Source organism: Syngnathus leptorhynchus, chromosome 11, assembly GCF_054491065.1.
Source record: "Syngnathus leptorhynchus isolate UIUO chromosome 11, UIUO_Slep, whole genome shotgun sequence".
Lineage (NCBI taxonomy): Eukaryota > Metazoa > Chordata > Actinopteri > Syngnathiformes > Syngnathidae > Syngnathus > Syngnathus leptorhynchus.
The window spans coordinates 11,438,232-11,455,247 of record NC_141205.1 but is presented as its reverse complement, the minus strand read 5'-3'; the positions used below and the strand labels follow the sequence as shown (position 1 = coordinate 11,455,247).

At 46.4% G+C, this 17,016-nt stretch overlaps 1 protein-coding gene across 1 annotated transcript; it reads left to right on the top strand.

The window, feature by feature from the left end:
• Positions 1-3,686: 3,686 nt before the first annotated feature.
• Positions 3,687-10,657, top strand: LOC147049542 (short-chain dehydrogenase/reductase 3-like). The gene is made up of 6 exons (XM_085924264.1): positions 3,687-4,030; positions 7,973-8,116; positions 8,294-8,413; positions 9,551-9,789; positions 9,867-9,992; positions 10,068-10,657. The coding sequence occupies exons 1-6, from the start codon at positions 3,836-3,838 to the stop codon at positions 10,150-10,152; spliced, it is 909 nt and encodes a 302-aa protein (XP_085780390.1). The 5' UTR covers positions 3,687-3,835; the 3' UTR covers positions 10,153-10,657.
• Positions 10,658-17,016: the final 6,359 nt, after the last annotated feature.

The following is a 17,016-nucleotide window of genomic DNA, read 5'->3' as shown; positions in this document are numbered from 1 at the left end:
GATTGCGGGTTATTCTTTGCAAATTCATGTCTTTTTTTTTTATCTTTTTGAAGCCAACAGAGCACACATTTTCAGGCTCACCTGCTTTTGTGTGCTTAAAATATGCTGCCGTTAAACCGCCGCCATCGGCAAATGTTCCGCCATGCGCTGCCGTTGCAGAGCATACCTTCTAAAACAACAAGACAAGACCCGAAGTCATCTAACAGCTCCTTGTTTGCTCTTGATGGAGGCTCTCTATTCACTTCTATTTACCCAGCTCTATTGCGATCCGATGCAGTGCGACGTGGTTGGCGACTCAAACAGACGACGCGTCTAGGCCTCAGTATGACGCGGGTGAGCTGAGAGGCGCAGTTAAGTAAAACAGAAGGTTTGCGGAATGCAAAATAGTGTATGTACACGCTTGGCTCAATGAAATGCAGTGCACATTGATAAACGCTTAGACTGCAAATTGTGTCCTCAGGCTACTTCCTCAGATGTAGCCATTGAAGTTGTGAGAAATCGAAAGTAGAAAGACCAACAGGCCATTAAACGATCTAGCGTGTGCCCCTCGTTTAACAGCACAGTGCCGACCGAGCTTCAGATGGATGTACTTGCCTGCCGAGCACAACTTGGTCGTATTTCCAGGATTTGCTCAGCCGGGTTCGGGAACCCTCTTCCGGGGATTTCAACTCAGATTGGACGGTTTGTAGACAAAGCTAGAAAAGAGATACAGTAGAGATACAGATAAAGAGAGTGGCTATATCAGCGGAAAATTGGTGAAAATTGAGCTGCCAGGTAGAAGGCCCTGAGGAAGACCAAAGAGGAGATTTATGGATGCGGCGAGGGTCGACTTGGTGTAGTTGAATTTGCAGCAGAATATGCAGAAGATTTGCCGTGGTCATGAAGAAGTCGATTATTGTGACACCACCGTCCCGTCAGGATCCGGGCATTGTCCTCAGGAACTGTCTAGAGCAGGGGTGGCAAACTCATTTTGGGCCGAATCGTAGTCAAAGTTTCCCCTCTGAGGGCCATTATGATTGTCAACGTCTTCTATACACAGTATAAGCTACAAAACAAACTGAAGAGTAACTAGTTTTGAAATCAGAGACTTGTAAAAACTGTTCAAATATCTTAAAAAGACAAATGGTAATGAAAATTGCAAGCAATAGCTAATTTTTATTTTAAAGTGAAGAGAATTTGTAATTTCAGTAATGACACAAAGTCGATGCAAAATTTGTCTTTGCAGGCCACATAAAATGATGTGGTGGGCCGTATCTGGCCCCCGGGCCTTGGGTTTGACACCTGTGGTCTAGAGTTACTAATTGATAACCAGCCCTTGCAGCTGTGAAGGCGTACTGAAGTCAAAAGAGTCGAAACATCCTCAAGCCAGATGTCTGATATTATCGTGCGACTGCAGAGTGCATGCTGGTACCAAAATCCCTCTTGAACACTTCAGTCCTTAAACCTCAATTTACAGTTTAAGGATGCATTAAGGTGTCCTCTCCAGTGTTGTTTTATTGTGCCTCACACTCAGCAAATGTCCACTCCAAAGTCTGCCACATAAAGGAAGTGACAACTCTGTGGTTAACATGTCAGCCCAGGCACAGCACTCAGGGCCCAATTAGAACCCGGGAGAGGAAACATGGGACACTTTGACGCATGTGTTGCTTTCAACATGACCAAATAATAATGGGAGAAAAAAACACGCAGAATGCTTGATTGTGAGAGTCAATGTGAACATTCTCCCTCCCGAGAAGCCACGTTTGTTTTGATGATATTAAAGAAAAGCGCAGACGAGCTTGGTTTTCACTGCACGTTTCACAGACTTCATCTCTTATCACAGCTCCCTCTGTAGGATATCAGCGGCCGCAGGAAAGCAAAGAACCAGCGTCTGATTTGCCAATAGCCTCCTCCCCCCAAAAGGTCAAAGAATATGCAGATATGAAATTGTGTTGTTCTGCACCATTCTTGGTTGTTTTTTGCTGTGTATAAGCGGACAGGCTTCACTTCGGAATGCCTCGAAAATCTTGAGATTTATTGTACACTTCACATTCAAGCACAATTATATTTTATGAGAATTTTTGTATGCCATTATATGTGGAAAGCTATCATCACCAGGTTTTATTTGCGGAATAAATACATGTAATTTGTTGCAAACTGATTTTTGCCTTTTCGCTACAAGTGAGCTATTCCCGTCATTCCCCCTGTTTGAAAAGCATCGCTCTCAAACACACAAAATACACAACAGAATAAATCCATGACGTACAAAATGTGCCAAGGGGATGGAGAATTTGAGAAAAAAAACGGTGATAAAAAGAATGAAGCGTCTCATCTAACAAGCAGTGCCAATTAAGCCGTTGATGCTCCACCACAGCCGCCAAGGTAACAAGCAAGCCCAGCAAGCATTTTGTGAGCTCTGCTTCAATCCTCAGCCCGCCAGGGACGTCTAAATTAGCGCCAGTACATGAGACCAATTAGCAGACGGAAAAAAAAAGGCCTTCTCTCTGTCTGTTCATGTTCCGTGATGACGCCACAGTCTGTCCCTCTTTGACCATGTGGATGTTTGGCTTACCTTGAGCTGAGTGGAGGCCGGCATGAAAAATAATCATCCTTAATGGTGCTCATTATTGCCTGGAAACGTGAAGGGATGAATTATTTTCCCGGACCCTTTGATAACGTTAGAGACCACAAATGAACCAAATGGAAAAAAAAAAGTCATTCTTTCAACCTGAAGTCTGATTAATATTTTTCTTGTGTTAACCCAAGTACACCAAAAATAGTATTTACATTTATTATTTACGAATGATGCAAAGTTTATGCACACTGAGACTCTTCTGGTTCATATTTGACATTTTATTTGACTTTTTATTACCGTTAATAATGTATACGTGTGGGGAGGGTGTGAGGGGAAGGAGGTGGAGAGAAAGAGAGCCTTATCTGAACTTTTCTATCTGATCTGTAGATGGCAGTGATGGCATATTTATTAATACACATACACTGACTGGATTTGTACGCTTTCTATGGTTATTTATAGAAAATACACCCCCCCCCCCCCCCCCCAAAAAAAAAAGGTATAGTACAAAGGTCGGTAGTGTGGCGTATGACACATTTGTGGACACTGGCAGGCACAACAACGATGAGATGGACGATTTAATCCCAAATTATTTGAGCATTTATTTTAATGTACTTTCAATTATCTGTACTCTACACCTCTGCTATTGAATGTAGAATGTAGTAATGAATGAATAAAAATAAAATAAAATAAAAAATAAAGTTTACATTCATTTAACTAATGGCACAAGTCTTGTGGAGTCTGCAGCGAATGAGGCGAGCACTGGGTGTTTGACTCCCAATTTCTTTGACATTTTGCTCACCTGATAAACGAAATGGGAAAGAAAATAAGCTTTTACTTCGCTTATTAAATCGTGCATCTATCACTGAAGGTAAACTCTTTTTTTTTGCACCCTGGAGAGTAGTGAAGTGACAACTTTTTGGAGGCCCTCTCCACCAGTGAGTATGTCAATCAGGGTTTCTGCCCCCCCCCTACCCCCCATCCCGAATCGTCCTCCTCTCCACCCCTCCTCCTGCTCCTTTGCAGACTGCCCTCGGCTCGTCTCCACGCTCCACGTTCGGCAGGAGGCGCGCGTATATAAAAGCGGCGCGCGGCGGCTCGTGGAGCGCACAAGAGTTTGGTGCGTGGGCTTCGAGGCGGAATGAGCGAACAAAGCGGCGCGCCGTCGACGTCATCAAGTTTGGACGCGAGTTTTTGCCGTTTCTCCTCATAGTGCGCATGATCGAGGGCGGCAGGTGAAACTTTGGAAAGAAAAGTGCAGTTTAGCCAAGACTTTTTGCTGGCATGGAGCTGAGGAGCGCGTGTCGGGTGCTCCTCTTCCCGGTCCAAGTGCTCTTCTACGTCTTGCGCTCCGCGGTGCGCTGTCTGGTGCCGAGCAGACGCAAGCAGCTGAGCGACGATGTGGTCTTGATCACGGGAGGGGGACGCGGCATCGGACGCCACCTGGCCAAGGAGTTCGCCAAGCAGGGCGCCAGGAAGGTAACCCAAATAGCAGCGACCACTTGACTTGTTCCACTTGTGCGCGCATGTTGTTGTGTCTGCGCAATGTGGAGTGTTACACAACAACTGGGGTCACGCAAAGGTTTCATGGCCGACAGCGGCGGAGCTGTCGTGACGCGTGTTGTGGGAAGGGCTGAGGTGGGATTGACATGTCGAGGAGGCAGTAGGCGCTCCACGTAAACCCATGTGAAGGAGTCATCCAGAGGACACGTTATTATTGTCGGCAAACCGATCCAAAACAAGGGCTGCATCCAAATGATTGCCCGATGCTTTCCTTTTGATTGACACTCATTATCCTAGAAGCAAAACAGCTCTCATGCAAACTATGTCCACAATACTCAACATTTTGTCAACCTTCTCCAAAAGTGCCAATCACAGGCGAGCACACTGATTTGACCACTTTGCCTCACGGATGAGCTGCATGGAGACTATGGTAGCTGACTGTAACTGGTTGCCACCCAGTCACAGTGTGAATAGAATCACGTACTTCAATTTCAATTTTTGGTCAAACACTTTTTTTTATGTTAAAAAGTGACTCTGATGGCAACCTCAAGTCCCCCATCAGTGGAAAGTATTCTCATGTTCATGTTCAAGTACTTCAAGCCTCCCAAGGAGCTGCCGCTTGGGCCTCCAAATCTCCAGAAGCCTTTGGGAGTCCTCGTCCTTGTCATTTTTATCATCAACATTCCTCCCTCCCACTTTATTTGGCATCTGCCAACCATGTGCCTGTGATCATAATATTTAGCATCATCAGTGATTGGATTTTTTTATTTTATTTTTTGCATATTGAATTAGTGGTGGGACTGATTTTGTGTTACGTTGCAACGATGTGATCCCAATGCACTTAGGTTATCAATATGTCCAGAAAAAGGAAGATTACAAAAAAAAGGAAGAAGGAATCCAGAGCGTTTTTTCAAAAGTCTTTTTCAGGTTGCAGCTGCACAACAAAAGCTGTCGTCCCGCTTTTCAGCGCCTCATTGTTGGGCTGCCACAAAGGTGCGAAGGCAATGAAAACAACACCTGCGCTAGTGTGCACGACAAACTAGTAGATGCTAAGAGGAAACAGCGGGTCCATTTTGAATGAGGCTAACCTCTGATGTGAACCGGCGCCAACCCCCCCACTGTCCCTCCTTTGTGATTGTCAGCCCAGAATTTCCTTTTTCCTCTGCGCAAACTTCCACGCTGCATGAAAGGCAAACTGCAGAGTTGATGAATGAATCCTCAGAGATGGGCTTTGCGGAGAACTGTTGCAGAAGGACGCTCCAAAACAATAAACCAAAGAATTTGTAGGGACGGCTTCCAAAAAGAGAGACCTCTTAGCAGAGGTGTCAAAAGTACTCATTCAAGTAGAAGCGCACATACATGGGTTGAAAAAAGCCCTCGCAAAATTTGGGTTGTTGAGATTTTCCTAAATGCACCATATGTTTTAGGCTGGCAGAAATATCTGCCACAAATCAGCAGAGCATGCTTGATTTGATTATCATGGTACATCACCGTCATTAAATGTGCCCTTGTTCTCATTCTTCTATCTCGCTGCTGTCCTTGTTTTTCACTCTTTATGCCAGGTCGTTCATTGCAAAGATTGAAAACATAAAAATACATTTTTGACCATGTGAGGAGGAGGAGGATGGACATGCATATTAGTTTTCAGATTTAAGGAGCGAAAGTAAACAGGTAAAAAAAATATTTCTCAGCTATTGTAATGATGCCTACTAGGTCCAATAACAAAGTATTGCTACATTGCCTAAAAATGTGTATTTCAACATGGTTGCAAGCCACAGTAGTGACAACAGGTTTGTATGTGTGTGTGTGTGTGTGTGTGTGTTGTGTGTGTGTTGTGTGTGCGTGCGTGTGTATGTGTGTCGGAGGCGGGAAGCACACCACTCCCAGCTGGGTATTGCCCTGCAAGTGACCTTGCTGTCTCTGCAGTAATTAGACAGCGGCAGGCGACTGCCTCCTGAACTCCTGCTGCCCCCTCTCCCTCCTCTGCAGCCTTTTAGTGTGGCGGGTGTGAAATTGAAATGGGGTCGGGGGGGGGGGGGTGCAACATGCGACTGTCGTCGAGTTGCGAAGGGCACTCCTTCGAGGTTTTGTTTCAAGCTGTGTAACATCCCCAATACTCACGAAACATCCACTTTAACTTTTACAGTTGAACCAAATTTGAGTGGTGGTTTCCTTTTTGACATTGTGACACCAACGGGAGGCTTCAAACGGGGTCTCGGAGCGGCTCCTGAGAGTAAAGTCACAGAGTATGGTCCGAAGGTTCCAAAAGAGCCAAACAGAAGTTGTTCACTACAAGTGGACGTGGTCGTCATGGTTCAAACACCTGTTGTGGATTTTACTGTTCAGCAAAATGGACTGAATGTGCTGACATTGAACATTTGGACATACTGCAAGACACCTTGAGTTCTTCTGCACTTGAGTGCAGTTCAAGTTCATCCCAGCATCCCAAACTTGAATTTCAATCACAAAGTTTAAATTCTAAAGCGTACACTGAAGATGTTTTTTTCCGAAGATACATTTCAGTCTAAATTTCCACGTTTCTTTGGAGAGTCCATTTTGCTCAACTGATTGAGAGGCGGCTGCTACAGGCGTTAATTAAAACGGCTTTCCGACTGTTTCCTTTCAATTTCGCTAATCCTTGTTTGCTTTGAGTTTGCTGTGTGTTGCGACGGCTGATGAACCTTAATCAATCAAATGTGCTTATTTTTAACAGGTGAGCACGGTTAGAGGGCTGCCATTTAATGAGATTTTTTTTGGGGGGGCGGGGGCTTCTTTGTCAGCATTGTTTGCAAGAAGCCAATCCCATTAAAAGCTCTCACGTATTCATCAGAACCTGTCTGCTTTGCTCTTATCTCTCTTGGCCTGGCAAACAAAAAACCGAATCAACTCGAGTTAACCGGTGGTGTCAAATGTCCGTGTTTGCTGAGGCTCCGACTGTCACCCACTGCCAATCAGCAACGGTAACGGCCGAGCATGCAAAGATGCAAAGGCCTACGTACAACATCTATTCTGAGAGGCTTGAATTTTTAGTTCTTTGTTGGAGAAATGCCAGTCAAACAGGCCAAAATCCAAATGTCAGTAAGTGAGGCAGTTTGAAATGAAAACGGTCAAGAACCTGCCGGTGCAGCCTGTGGTGACAATAAAAAGCATGGATTGTATTTTCACTCACGGAGGCAAAACTTCACTCGCTAAGTAACCGAAATACCCTTGTCAATAAATGTAAATATGTGGCGCACCCCCACGCAATCCAGTCCCACCCCATTTGCCTTTGAAGTGAGAGAAAATAACAATTGAAACTGAAACGCGCGTCCCCTCATTGCAAAGTAGAGGCGATGTCATTAATAGGCCCGTACGGTCTTAGCCAGCGGCGCTCACCTCCCGCATTTTCCCCCCTCAGATAATATTCTGAGCGGCGGGCAAGCGGCCAAATGGCACATTCGCGCCCTCAGCACTTTGCGCACGTTTTCAGGCTTCCTGAGCACAAGTGAGCGAGCGGGCTCATCTGCTCAAAAGGCCGTGTAATCTCTTTGAGAATTTGTGTTTGGAGAGATGAGGAGGGCTCACCCCCTGATTTCATTACCTTTCCCTGACCCCGGAGACTGACAGATCTAATTGCCCAATCACTAGTACACCCACCCCCACCCAGCCTCGCACCCCCATGTCCCAGCCCACCGCTACCCCCGCTCAGATTGATGACTGGCCCCTCGTTTGGTCTCAGGCTGGATGAAGAGATGCTCCATTCACACGGCAGCTAAACACGGAATGAATCCATCTGAAAACTATTTGTCGGAATCAAAATGGCCTCTCTGTTCTCTCAATGAAGAGTGTTGCTGAGTGCCAGAAACATTGCGCAAGGCACACGCAGTATTTTGTTGGGCATGACTCGCTTCCATTTTCAAGTGGTGACTTTTGTTGCAGGTGATCCTGTGGGGCCGCACGGAGAAGTGCCTCAAAGAGACGGCGGCAGAGATCTCGCAGTCAGGAACCGAATGCCACTACTTTCTTTGCGATGTGGCCAATCGGGAAGAAGTTTACAAGCAAGCCAAGGTTGTTCGAGAGAAGGTAGTCCGCCTCCGAGCCTCTTCATCGCTCCCATCTGGTGTAGAGATTTATACTTCAAGTGAAATGTCAAATTGAGAGCGAAAAATGTTGATGACAGCTCCGGTGGCGCAAACTGCATTATCTCATCGAAGCAGACACTTGCCAATGTTTTGTGTTTTCCCCTCTCTTGGCTCTCAGGTTGGAGATGTTACGATATTAGTGAACAACGCAGCTGTGGTCCACGGCAAAAGTCTGATGGACAGCGACGACGATGCCCTACTGAAATCACAACACATCAACACCATGGGACAATTTTGGGTAAGACAGATCATCGAGTTGTTGCTTGGTTTGTGTTTTTCTTCAAGATATTTGCAACTATTAGATTTGACCTTATTGGACTAAAAATTATTGGGGTTTCCCCCCCGACCCCACTATGAATAATGTAGCTTTATCTGTCAATGCCATTCTCTTATAGCAGGGGTGTCAATCTAATTTTTTTCGCGGGCCGCATTGTAGTTATAGCTTCTTTCGGAGGGCCATTATGACGGTCAACCCAAATAAATGTATGAGCACCTCATATTATATACAGTAAAAGCTACAAAACTAATTGACAAATAACTCGTTTTCAAATCATATGAGTAAAAACTGGTCAAATTATTTAGAAAATATATATTATTAAAAGTGAAGACAATTTGCAATTCTAGTAATGACACGAATTTGATGCACAATTTGTCTTCGTGGGCCACATAAATTGATGAGGAGGGCCGTATCTGACCCCCGTGGGCCACATAAATTGATGAGGAGGGCCGTATCTGACCCCCGGGCCTTGAGTTTGACACCTGTGGTTTATAATGACAGGCGGAAAATTTTAATGATATTTCACATGATAGCAGAAGGGACAAATAATGTGAGGAATGGCAGTTGTAGATGTAGCAGCTTGAGTACAATACATCTTTACCAATGGCCTTGGCCATAGCAAAACACTTTGCAAAGACAACAATTTAACAAAAAATATCACATCAAATATTGGCAATAGTACAAAGAAAATAAATGTGCAAAAGTTCCTAGTGTTAGTCCAAATTATTTTTTTTTTTGCAAATGTCACGAAGCTGGAAATAAGAAAAAGTAGATTGGAAGGATATAAAAGGCTCAACCGGGGACTTTGAGAATCCCTCTTTGCGAGCCTTCAAACTTGTCAAGCTTGACAAGTTCGGAGGTTCAGGTTAAGCGGAATGCTTCTGAAGGCTTCATTTCCTGAGACATTCCGAGGGGGCCTGTGGAAGTCATGGCATCATTATTCTAAATGGAGATCTAAAGACGGAAATATGCAGACGGAAATTCAATTACCCTTTCAATGGAAATGGAAAAATAATCTGCGGCTTGACTCTTGGCCGATTCCTGGCTATAATTCATTCCCGTCATAATATCTCTTCCCTCCCTCCGTTCTGGTGTCAGACCACAAAGGCCTTCCTGCCTCGGATGCTGGAGCTTCAGCACGGTCACGTGGTCTGCATCAACTCCATCCTGTCCCAGTCACCTATCCCCGGGGCCGTGGACTACTGCACCTCCAAGGCTTCGTCTTTGGCCTTCATGGAAAGCTTGACGCTGGGCCTGCTGGACTGTCCGGGCGTTGGCTGCACCACAGTTCTTCCCTTCCACACCAACACGGAAATGTTCCAGGGCATGAGAGTCAGGTGGGAAACCAACCCCCTTGACAGATGCGGAGACTCCTGATTTGGTCTTCATGTGATCCTAATTCATGTTTTGGCAGATTCCCTCAGCTGTTTCCACCTTTGAGGCCGGAGGTGGTTGCCCAAAAAACTGTGGATGCGGTTCGAGCAGATGTGGCTTTTCTCTACCTGCCCTGGACCATGCATGCACTTGTCGTTCTCAAAAGGTGAGCTCCGGTCCCGCCGTGTGTTTCTTTCAGTCTCGCTTCAACTTGCTAATGTTCCCGTTCTCAACTTCCCAGCTTCATGCCACAAGGTGCACTTGAAGAAATCCACAAGTTTACGGGGAGCTATACCTGCATGAACACGTTCAAAGGAAGGACATGAGCTTGGATGCGGGTGACCCCGCCAATTCTGAGTTGAAAAAGGGAACTATGGACCTCGTGGTGCTTGGAGGTGGTGAAGACGCCATCGCGGAGGGACCGTTGCTTCTGCAGGGTGGAATATACGTGACGAAGGACTGACGTTAAGTTTTGTAAATAATGGACAGAGATGGAAGTCCGTACCTGCGCCCCTTGTTTTAGTCAGATCTTTTTTTAACTCCTTGTTGTTTTTATTTGCATAAAATCCAGATAATAAAATGCAGTTCTAGAGAGCTCTTTTTGTGCAGTTCGGGATTTTGATGGCTGTCGCAGGATAATAGCGGTTTTGAGATTTACACCCCACGTGTGTTCGGTGAACACGACTATTATCTTGTTAAAGACATAAAACGAGGAGTCGGTGGGCGTTATCTACGGTTGGACTAGGGTGGAATTCTCCCGAAACACGATGAGCGAATCCATCAGTGTCTCGGATGATCTAAGACGTATTCGGTCGTACTTGGCGTGGCCACCGTGTCTGACCCCCATCTCATGCACCACAAAATGGCCATGAATGCTCTTTTATAGGGGGACAAAAAGTCAATGTCGCACATTAAATGGATGGCGCACTAGCTGTGAGTCAGCAGAAGCGCAATGCTTTCACTTGAGCTGACACGTTCATTTGAGTGTACAGTGATTTAATACACATTATCACTGTAACGTGTTTAATTTGTCAATGGTGGTTTCAGTTTTTTTCAACGCAACAAATACTCTTGATGATGTAATGCTCGGTGGGCGGGGATTATTTGGCCCACGGGCTATTGTTTGCACACTTTGCTTTACGAGTGCGCTTGTAATCGACCTGCCCGCCTCTCCGCTGAGCTGCGCGTCGTGCTCGGGAGGTGACCCCCACTGCGGGCCCTGTTTCTCATTGTCAGACTGAGCTGTTGCGAAAGCCGAGCGGGACGGAGCCGCTCCTTGCGATGAAAATAGGTCGAGGAGGCGCGTCGCTGGCGTATGTGGAAGAGGAGAACTAAAATGGTTTTGAAATCTCCCGAGGCAGGTTCAGTGCAGGGTTAGCCAAATAGTGAATAAATCAAAGCGGGCTTGGAAGGCCCTTTTCCCTGCTGAAGTCCGTCAGCGCCAGGGTGACTGACCCAACGCAGGTGGAAGCAGACGATTTTATTTTCTTCTGTCAAGAAATGGAGGGGGGTTTCATTGTTGTGTCAGTTGTGACCTGATGCCACAATGTTTATGCTTGTTTGTTATTTATTTATTTATTTATTTATTTTTTTATTTCTATTTTATAAGTGGTCAGTGAGCAGCTGTTATAGCAAAGCTTGGACTCCCAATAATTCACGTCACAGCCAATTGCTGATAACACATGAAAACGTCCAAATTGAGCCCAATAAGCCGTGATGCTTCCCTTTTGTAATGTGACTCATCTGTGTTGCGAGGTCTCAGGTGCGACTGGTTAGCACCGGGGTCACCAAGTCCGGTCCTCAAGGGCACTGCACCTAAAACAGACTAGATATGCGGACTGATTGATTGAGGACTGGAGTTGGTGACCCTCTGGGTTAGCAGGTGTGTTAAATTTGGTCAGCAGTCACACACGTTCTCAATCTGGTCGCTTGTAAGAGGTGTACACATCTAAAATGTTGGACTGTTTGGCTTTTGTCCTCCTGAGTGTTGCTCATTTGAAAAAGGCCAAGATTTGAGCTAGCCCCTAACCGCGAACTTGATCTCAAAGGAATTTGACTCTTTTAGACTGTAATGTTTCCTGCATGCTCCCCGTGCTTTCTATTTTTAGTTTTAATCTGACTTTAAGGGAAGTATTGTTTTATTATTATTAGATGTCGAATCGAGATGGCAATTATTAATGGGCTTTCCGCAGAGGGAACTGGAATGTGTTTTAAATGCCAAAGACTTTATGCAAAAGCAACAATGCAAAGCAAAGCACCTTATTTGCTCCTGATTAAATATCTTCAGCGTTTTCCATTTTCTGCAAGTAAATACTTGAGATGACAAAATTTGTCTAGAACTTGGGACTTCTGGGATGTTGTCGGTAATTTATGTTACCTTCTCGGCACTCGAGGCACTATCGGACTCCAGTTAAAGATGGACTATCACCTGCAATAAAGCACGCAGACAGGTGGACCTTGTCCTGAGGTTGCGCAAAGCCGAGGCAACGAGGTGGCGCCTCTTTCGACACCTCGGCCACCTCTCTCCCCACCGCCGGCCCGCTCGCCACTCGGGGTTCATCCATCACGAGGCGACTAGCGTGATAAAAAGAGCCGGGCCTAACCCACGGCAAGGGGCCGGCCGAGACGCCTCAGTCCACCTGTCAAAGGGCCAGATTTATTGTACACACTAGTGTTAAAGGTCAAGGGGAGCAACAAGCCCAGAGCCTGTCAGTCAAAACACACACACACAAGCATGGCAGATAAATGTAGTCAAGCCATAAAGAAATATTCCAGCGTGGGGTAGGCAAATAACGTTTGTTCTGAAATAAATCCTAATCTTTTGTGGCTGCACGCAAAGTGCTCGTGTCGCGCCGCCTCGGGCTCGTTAAGAACATCGTATCGAGGCAAAAAGACAAGAACAGCGGCAGCTCAGCGAGCTGGAGCCACAATAAAGATGACAAAAAAATTCTTGTTCTCTGGTAAACGCTGATATATCCACTGAAAGAAATGAGATGGGGCCTGGCATTTAAGTCACGGCATCTCCAGATCATTCAAATACTGCGTTTACCTCTTTGACTGGGGTAGCATTAGCATATAGTTGGCTCTTAAAGAAATGGGAAGTTTGGAACTCTTTGTTGAATTGTTCAAGATTGTCAGGCCTGTTGAGCCCGCCAGAGAAATTGTAATCATTTGTGGCAAGAATGAAAATACGCAGCAATTCCAAGAGGGCTTCACACCCCCCACACCCCACCCCCAAGCTCCGGCCTTGTCAATGTTTTTTAGCAAACATTTCAAAAGGAGAAGCAAGTCCATTTTCTGAGCACATATTTAACAAAAAGAAAAGAAAAGACAAAAGTCCTTCTGGGTCATGAGGCTGTGTTTCACATGTGCTTTCCAGTGTTGTGTTCTGCAGCGCGGACAGTTAGCGACGCAAAAGTGGGAGGCGAGCCCTGAGAGACAAACAAAGCCAAGTGAAGGCTGCTTTTCAGAAGGCAACGACACTCGCAAGGGAAGGGCGTGGGAGGGTCAAGCGAAGTTCTCCTTGCCGCAATAGTCGCATTTGGAAAGCTCGCCGGGCATCCGAGCGGGACAACGCTCCCGAAAAGTCTTCTTTCTCACATGGACCCAGTCTTTCAGAGATTTAGTTATTCGAATTGTGCAAGACTGTCACCGTTGCGAATGAACTCGGTGACCCGCCTTTGTTTTTGCTCGCGAGCTGGTCTTGTTCAAGATGAATCGCATGTGGGTCACGCGACATGAGACTTTGTTGGAGTGTGGACATGGAGGTCATGCAGCAGTCAGGTCAGCAAGGACGTCTTCAGACCTTCATCAACACCTGCCCCCTATATAGATCACCCTCGGAGGCCGGCCTCTTTGACCTGGGACCAGAGATGCTGGCGTGGCTCCATGACACTAAGTTGGAGCTCTGACGTTACACGAAAGAAAGAAGACCTGCACTGGCTTAGGCGAAGTGGGCAACGGTGACCTAGGTGAATGACAAGCTTCACAGACATCGCTTCACAGACTTCTCTTTCTCTCTCAGGTTCTTTTGACACACAAGCCGCAATGAGATGGCAGAGCTCAATTACACAAACAAAGGCCTCCCGCCCAAGTGCGGCGCCTGGATGCGGCTCACGTGGGCAGGCGGCCCGGCCTCGCTGAACTACACCTGAACTTTTAGCTAAATGGAAACAGACCAAACATAAAGTGTGTGCGTCAGGATGAAAGCATCCCTCTAGAGAGCCGTTACTTAGACCTTGTGCGGAGAGGACGGGGGTTCATAGGAGAACCTTTTTTCCAGAAATGCTCCAGTCAGCACAGGTCTGTCTTGTTGATGTCATACGGCAAAAAACCTTTTTTCCTCCAAAGACATGTGGAGGCCTCATTATGCGGATTATAAGGCATAGTGTCAGGTTTATTTTGGGGATTTTCCTGAATATAGGGCACACCGGGTTATAAAGGAAACAAAGAGTCCCCGTGTCATGGTAAACATGTCTTTTAAATTTCGTGGGAGCTGAATCGTCACAACCTTTCAAGAGGAAAGTCCTGATGGGTGACATTTGTGACATTTGTACTCCTCATTTATGGTGAGTTGAACATGACCTTAAGTCTTTTTTTTGGTGGCAATTCAAGCTCCTCCAGAGGCTATAGCAAACGCTCGACTTGAGCGTGCGAGTTTCGTGTAACAGAATAATCCCGGAGACCCGCCCACTGCTCGCTCTGCCACTGCTGCGCTGCCGGGCTTGGATGAGCCAGACTGGACTGCGATTGAACTGAGTGGAGGAATTCCAACATCTGGCTTGTATCTGCAGCTTACGGTCATTTGGATGCCGCTGATGATTTCCAGTAGATTCACAAAGGCAGGATTGTTCTGGGCCCGGGCCTTGTGTCTGCCTTGGACTTGGAGGGCGTGGTGCTCTGGCGCCTGACTGCCACAGCTGGGCCTGTCCGTCAAAAGCCTTCCAATGACACATAATCCACGCACGAGAAAAGAGAGAGAGAGAGAGAGAGAGAGAGTTGAAAGTGGCCAGAGCTTGAAAAAGACAGGACAGGACGACGCAAATTAGCTGCAGTTTATGAAGTCACGACAGAAACTTTAACCTCGGCCTGCCAAAACGCTGAACTCCGCTCCCCCCACCGGCAAAGTCCCGAGCTCGGCGGCAAGTTTGACAATTGGGTTCAACAGCGGGTCAAGCTCTGGGTTTGACAATGGGCCAAGCCGTCTTCAATGGGAATCAAGCGGACAGCTTTCCCACAAAGAGCTCAGTCACGCCGAGGGGAATCTGGCTTAGTGGCCTCTCCTCTTTAAAAGCACACTGAGTGAAATTAAAGAAACTCTCCCTGGCTGCGGTTTGCGACGCGCCGTCGACAGGCCGCCGTATGGCTTTCCCGTGTGCATGCGTATTGACATTGAGCGTGTCTCCTCGGCATAAACTTTGCAGGCGCCGGTGTGAAAACAAGACGTCACTCATAGCATATGCAAACTGACAGACTGTTTGCTGAAAGCCGAAAGGCCCGAGCACATTTCTTCAGTGCTGCTTGCTTATTGGAGGTGTGCGCACTCGTTTGTGTGTGCGTGCTGCATGGCAGAGCGACACGGCGAGTGTGTGAACTCTGGCTGAACCCCCGGGTGTACTGTTTCAGGCACGCTCTGACAACCTCGCCCCAATGACCCGGCTCGCGACTGCACAGTTCATGGGGAGGTCCTCTACTCATGAACAGAAACCAAACCCACACACCCCCTCGTGCCCCCTCCAACTTCCTCCTCCCTCTCAACTTCTCTCAACCTCTCCCTTCATGCTGTTTACTTGGCTCGCCCCGCCCCGCCTGTTTTCTCTTCCTCGCTCTCCATTTCTATCACACTCTTGTCAACAAGACACTCTGTCTGCTGGCATCTGCCCGCCAACATCCAGACAAAGCGTCTTTAAATTCCAGACGTCTCGAACATGCTTATTGGGCTCTTGAAAATGACGTTTTCTTTCACACTTACAAAATAAGAATACTAATTAAGATGGAATCTTAGATAGGGAATAAGAACGCTGACTTGGAAAAGAACCGTGCGGCCTTATCAGATAAATGGATTTCGTTTATGGCCGTGCACTGGACATGTCTGGCAGTTGGAAAGTTGTGATGCGAATCTCATTAGCTGCACAGAAGCTGCCTCGGGGAACGCTTTTTGCTTGTTTTATGAACTACATATTTGGGGTCCAACTCCGGTCCTCGAAGACCACTATCCTGCATGCTTCAACATAGCTGATTCAAAGGATGACCTCATCAGCAAGGTCACGTACAACAGAATTTTAAAGTTGTGAGCAAAAAGTCATGTTTTTCCCTTTTAATGAGTCACGGGCCATTTCAGCACTTCCCTCTCTGATTTGGGAGTGTTTATTATTCCAATTCTGTCATTCTGTTCAGAGAAGTAAACCGGAGCTCAGTGAGTCATCAATAATATCAACTCAAATGAATTCGGTGTCACCGCAGACCGGTGCCCCAAATAAACAAACTCCTCCCTTGACTGTAGAAAGCAAAAATGTCACGGGGGCTTCGAACCCCACCAGTCGGCGTGTCATTAAGCTCGCACTCGGGCTTAGGCTTGACATTATGGGAGGGACCACTTATCCACTCAAAGGCCCCATGCTGGGCGCCGTGTGCAAATTGCAATAGCCCACCCCGGGCTTGCTGTTTGCTCTGCGATTATCCACTGAGAGATTGGGCTCCGTTTGACATTTTGGGGGCCTATTCTGCAAGCCGCCTGATCATTTGTATTCGCTTTACATCCATAAGGTTGTTTTTAAAATACAACAATGGGGTGGAACAACAAAAAAGATTTGTTTGTTCGGATTTAAACGATGTGATGGATGACAACCGCGGATAATGTACACACACTTAAAAGAAACTTTTCAACACAGCAGCAAAAGTATGGTCCAGAAAGCATGACGTCAACACTGTGGATTAGAGGTGCATTAAATAAAGGAAGTGATTGTCTGGTAATTCAATTCATGTAATTCAATTCAGCATAGCCAGTTATACTCTGCTACATTTAATATTAGAATTGTTTATTTATTACAGGTTTTTTGAGTGTCTATATCTAATTTATTTTTTTTCAACCGCAAAGTGGAAAGGACCGAGTCGTCTGCCAGGGAATATTTATCAGCAGGCAGAGGTGCGTCTCCTGCAGCCTCGGAATGACCCGCATGTAAGTGCGGCTC

What these genes read in the sequence shown, in the direction of transcription:
- LOC147049542 (XM_085924264.1), top strand. Translation starts at nt 3,836, where the DNA reads ATGGAGCTGAGGAGCGCGTGTCGGGTGCTCCTCTTCCCGGTCCAAGTG. An exon ending in CCAAGGTTGTTCGAGAGAAG is followed by an intron (nt 8,117 to 8,293) that starts GTAGTCCGCCTC and finishes CTTGGCTCTCAG; the next exon opens with GTTGGAGATGTTACGATATT. An exon ending in ACACCATGGGACAATTTTGG is followed by an intron (nt 8,414 to 9,550) that starts GTAAGACAGATC and finishes TTCTGGTGTCAG; the next exon opens with ACCACAAAGGCCTTCCTGCC.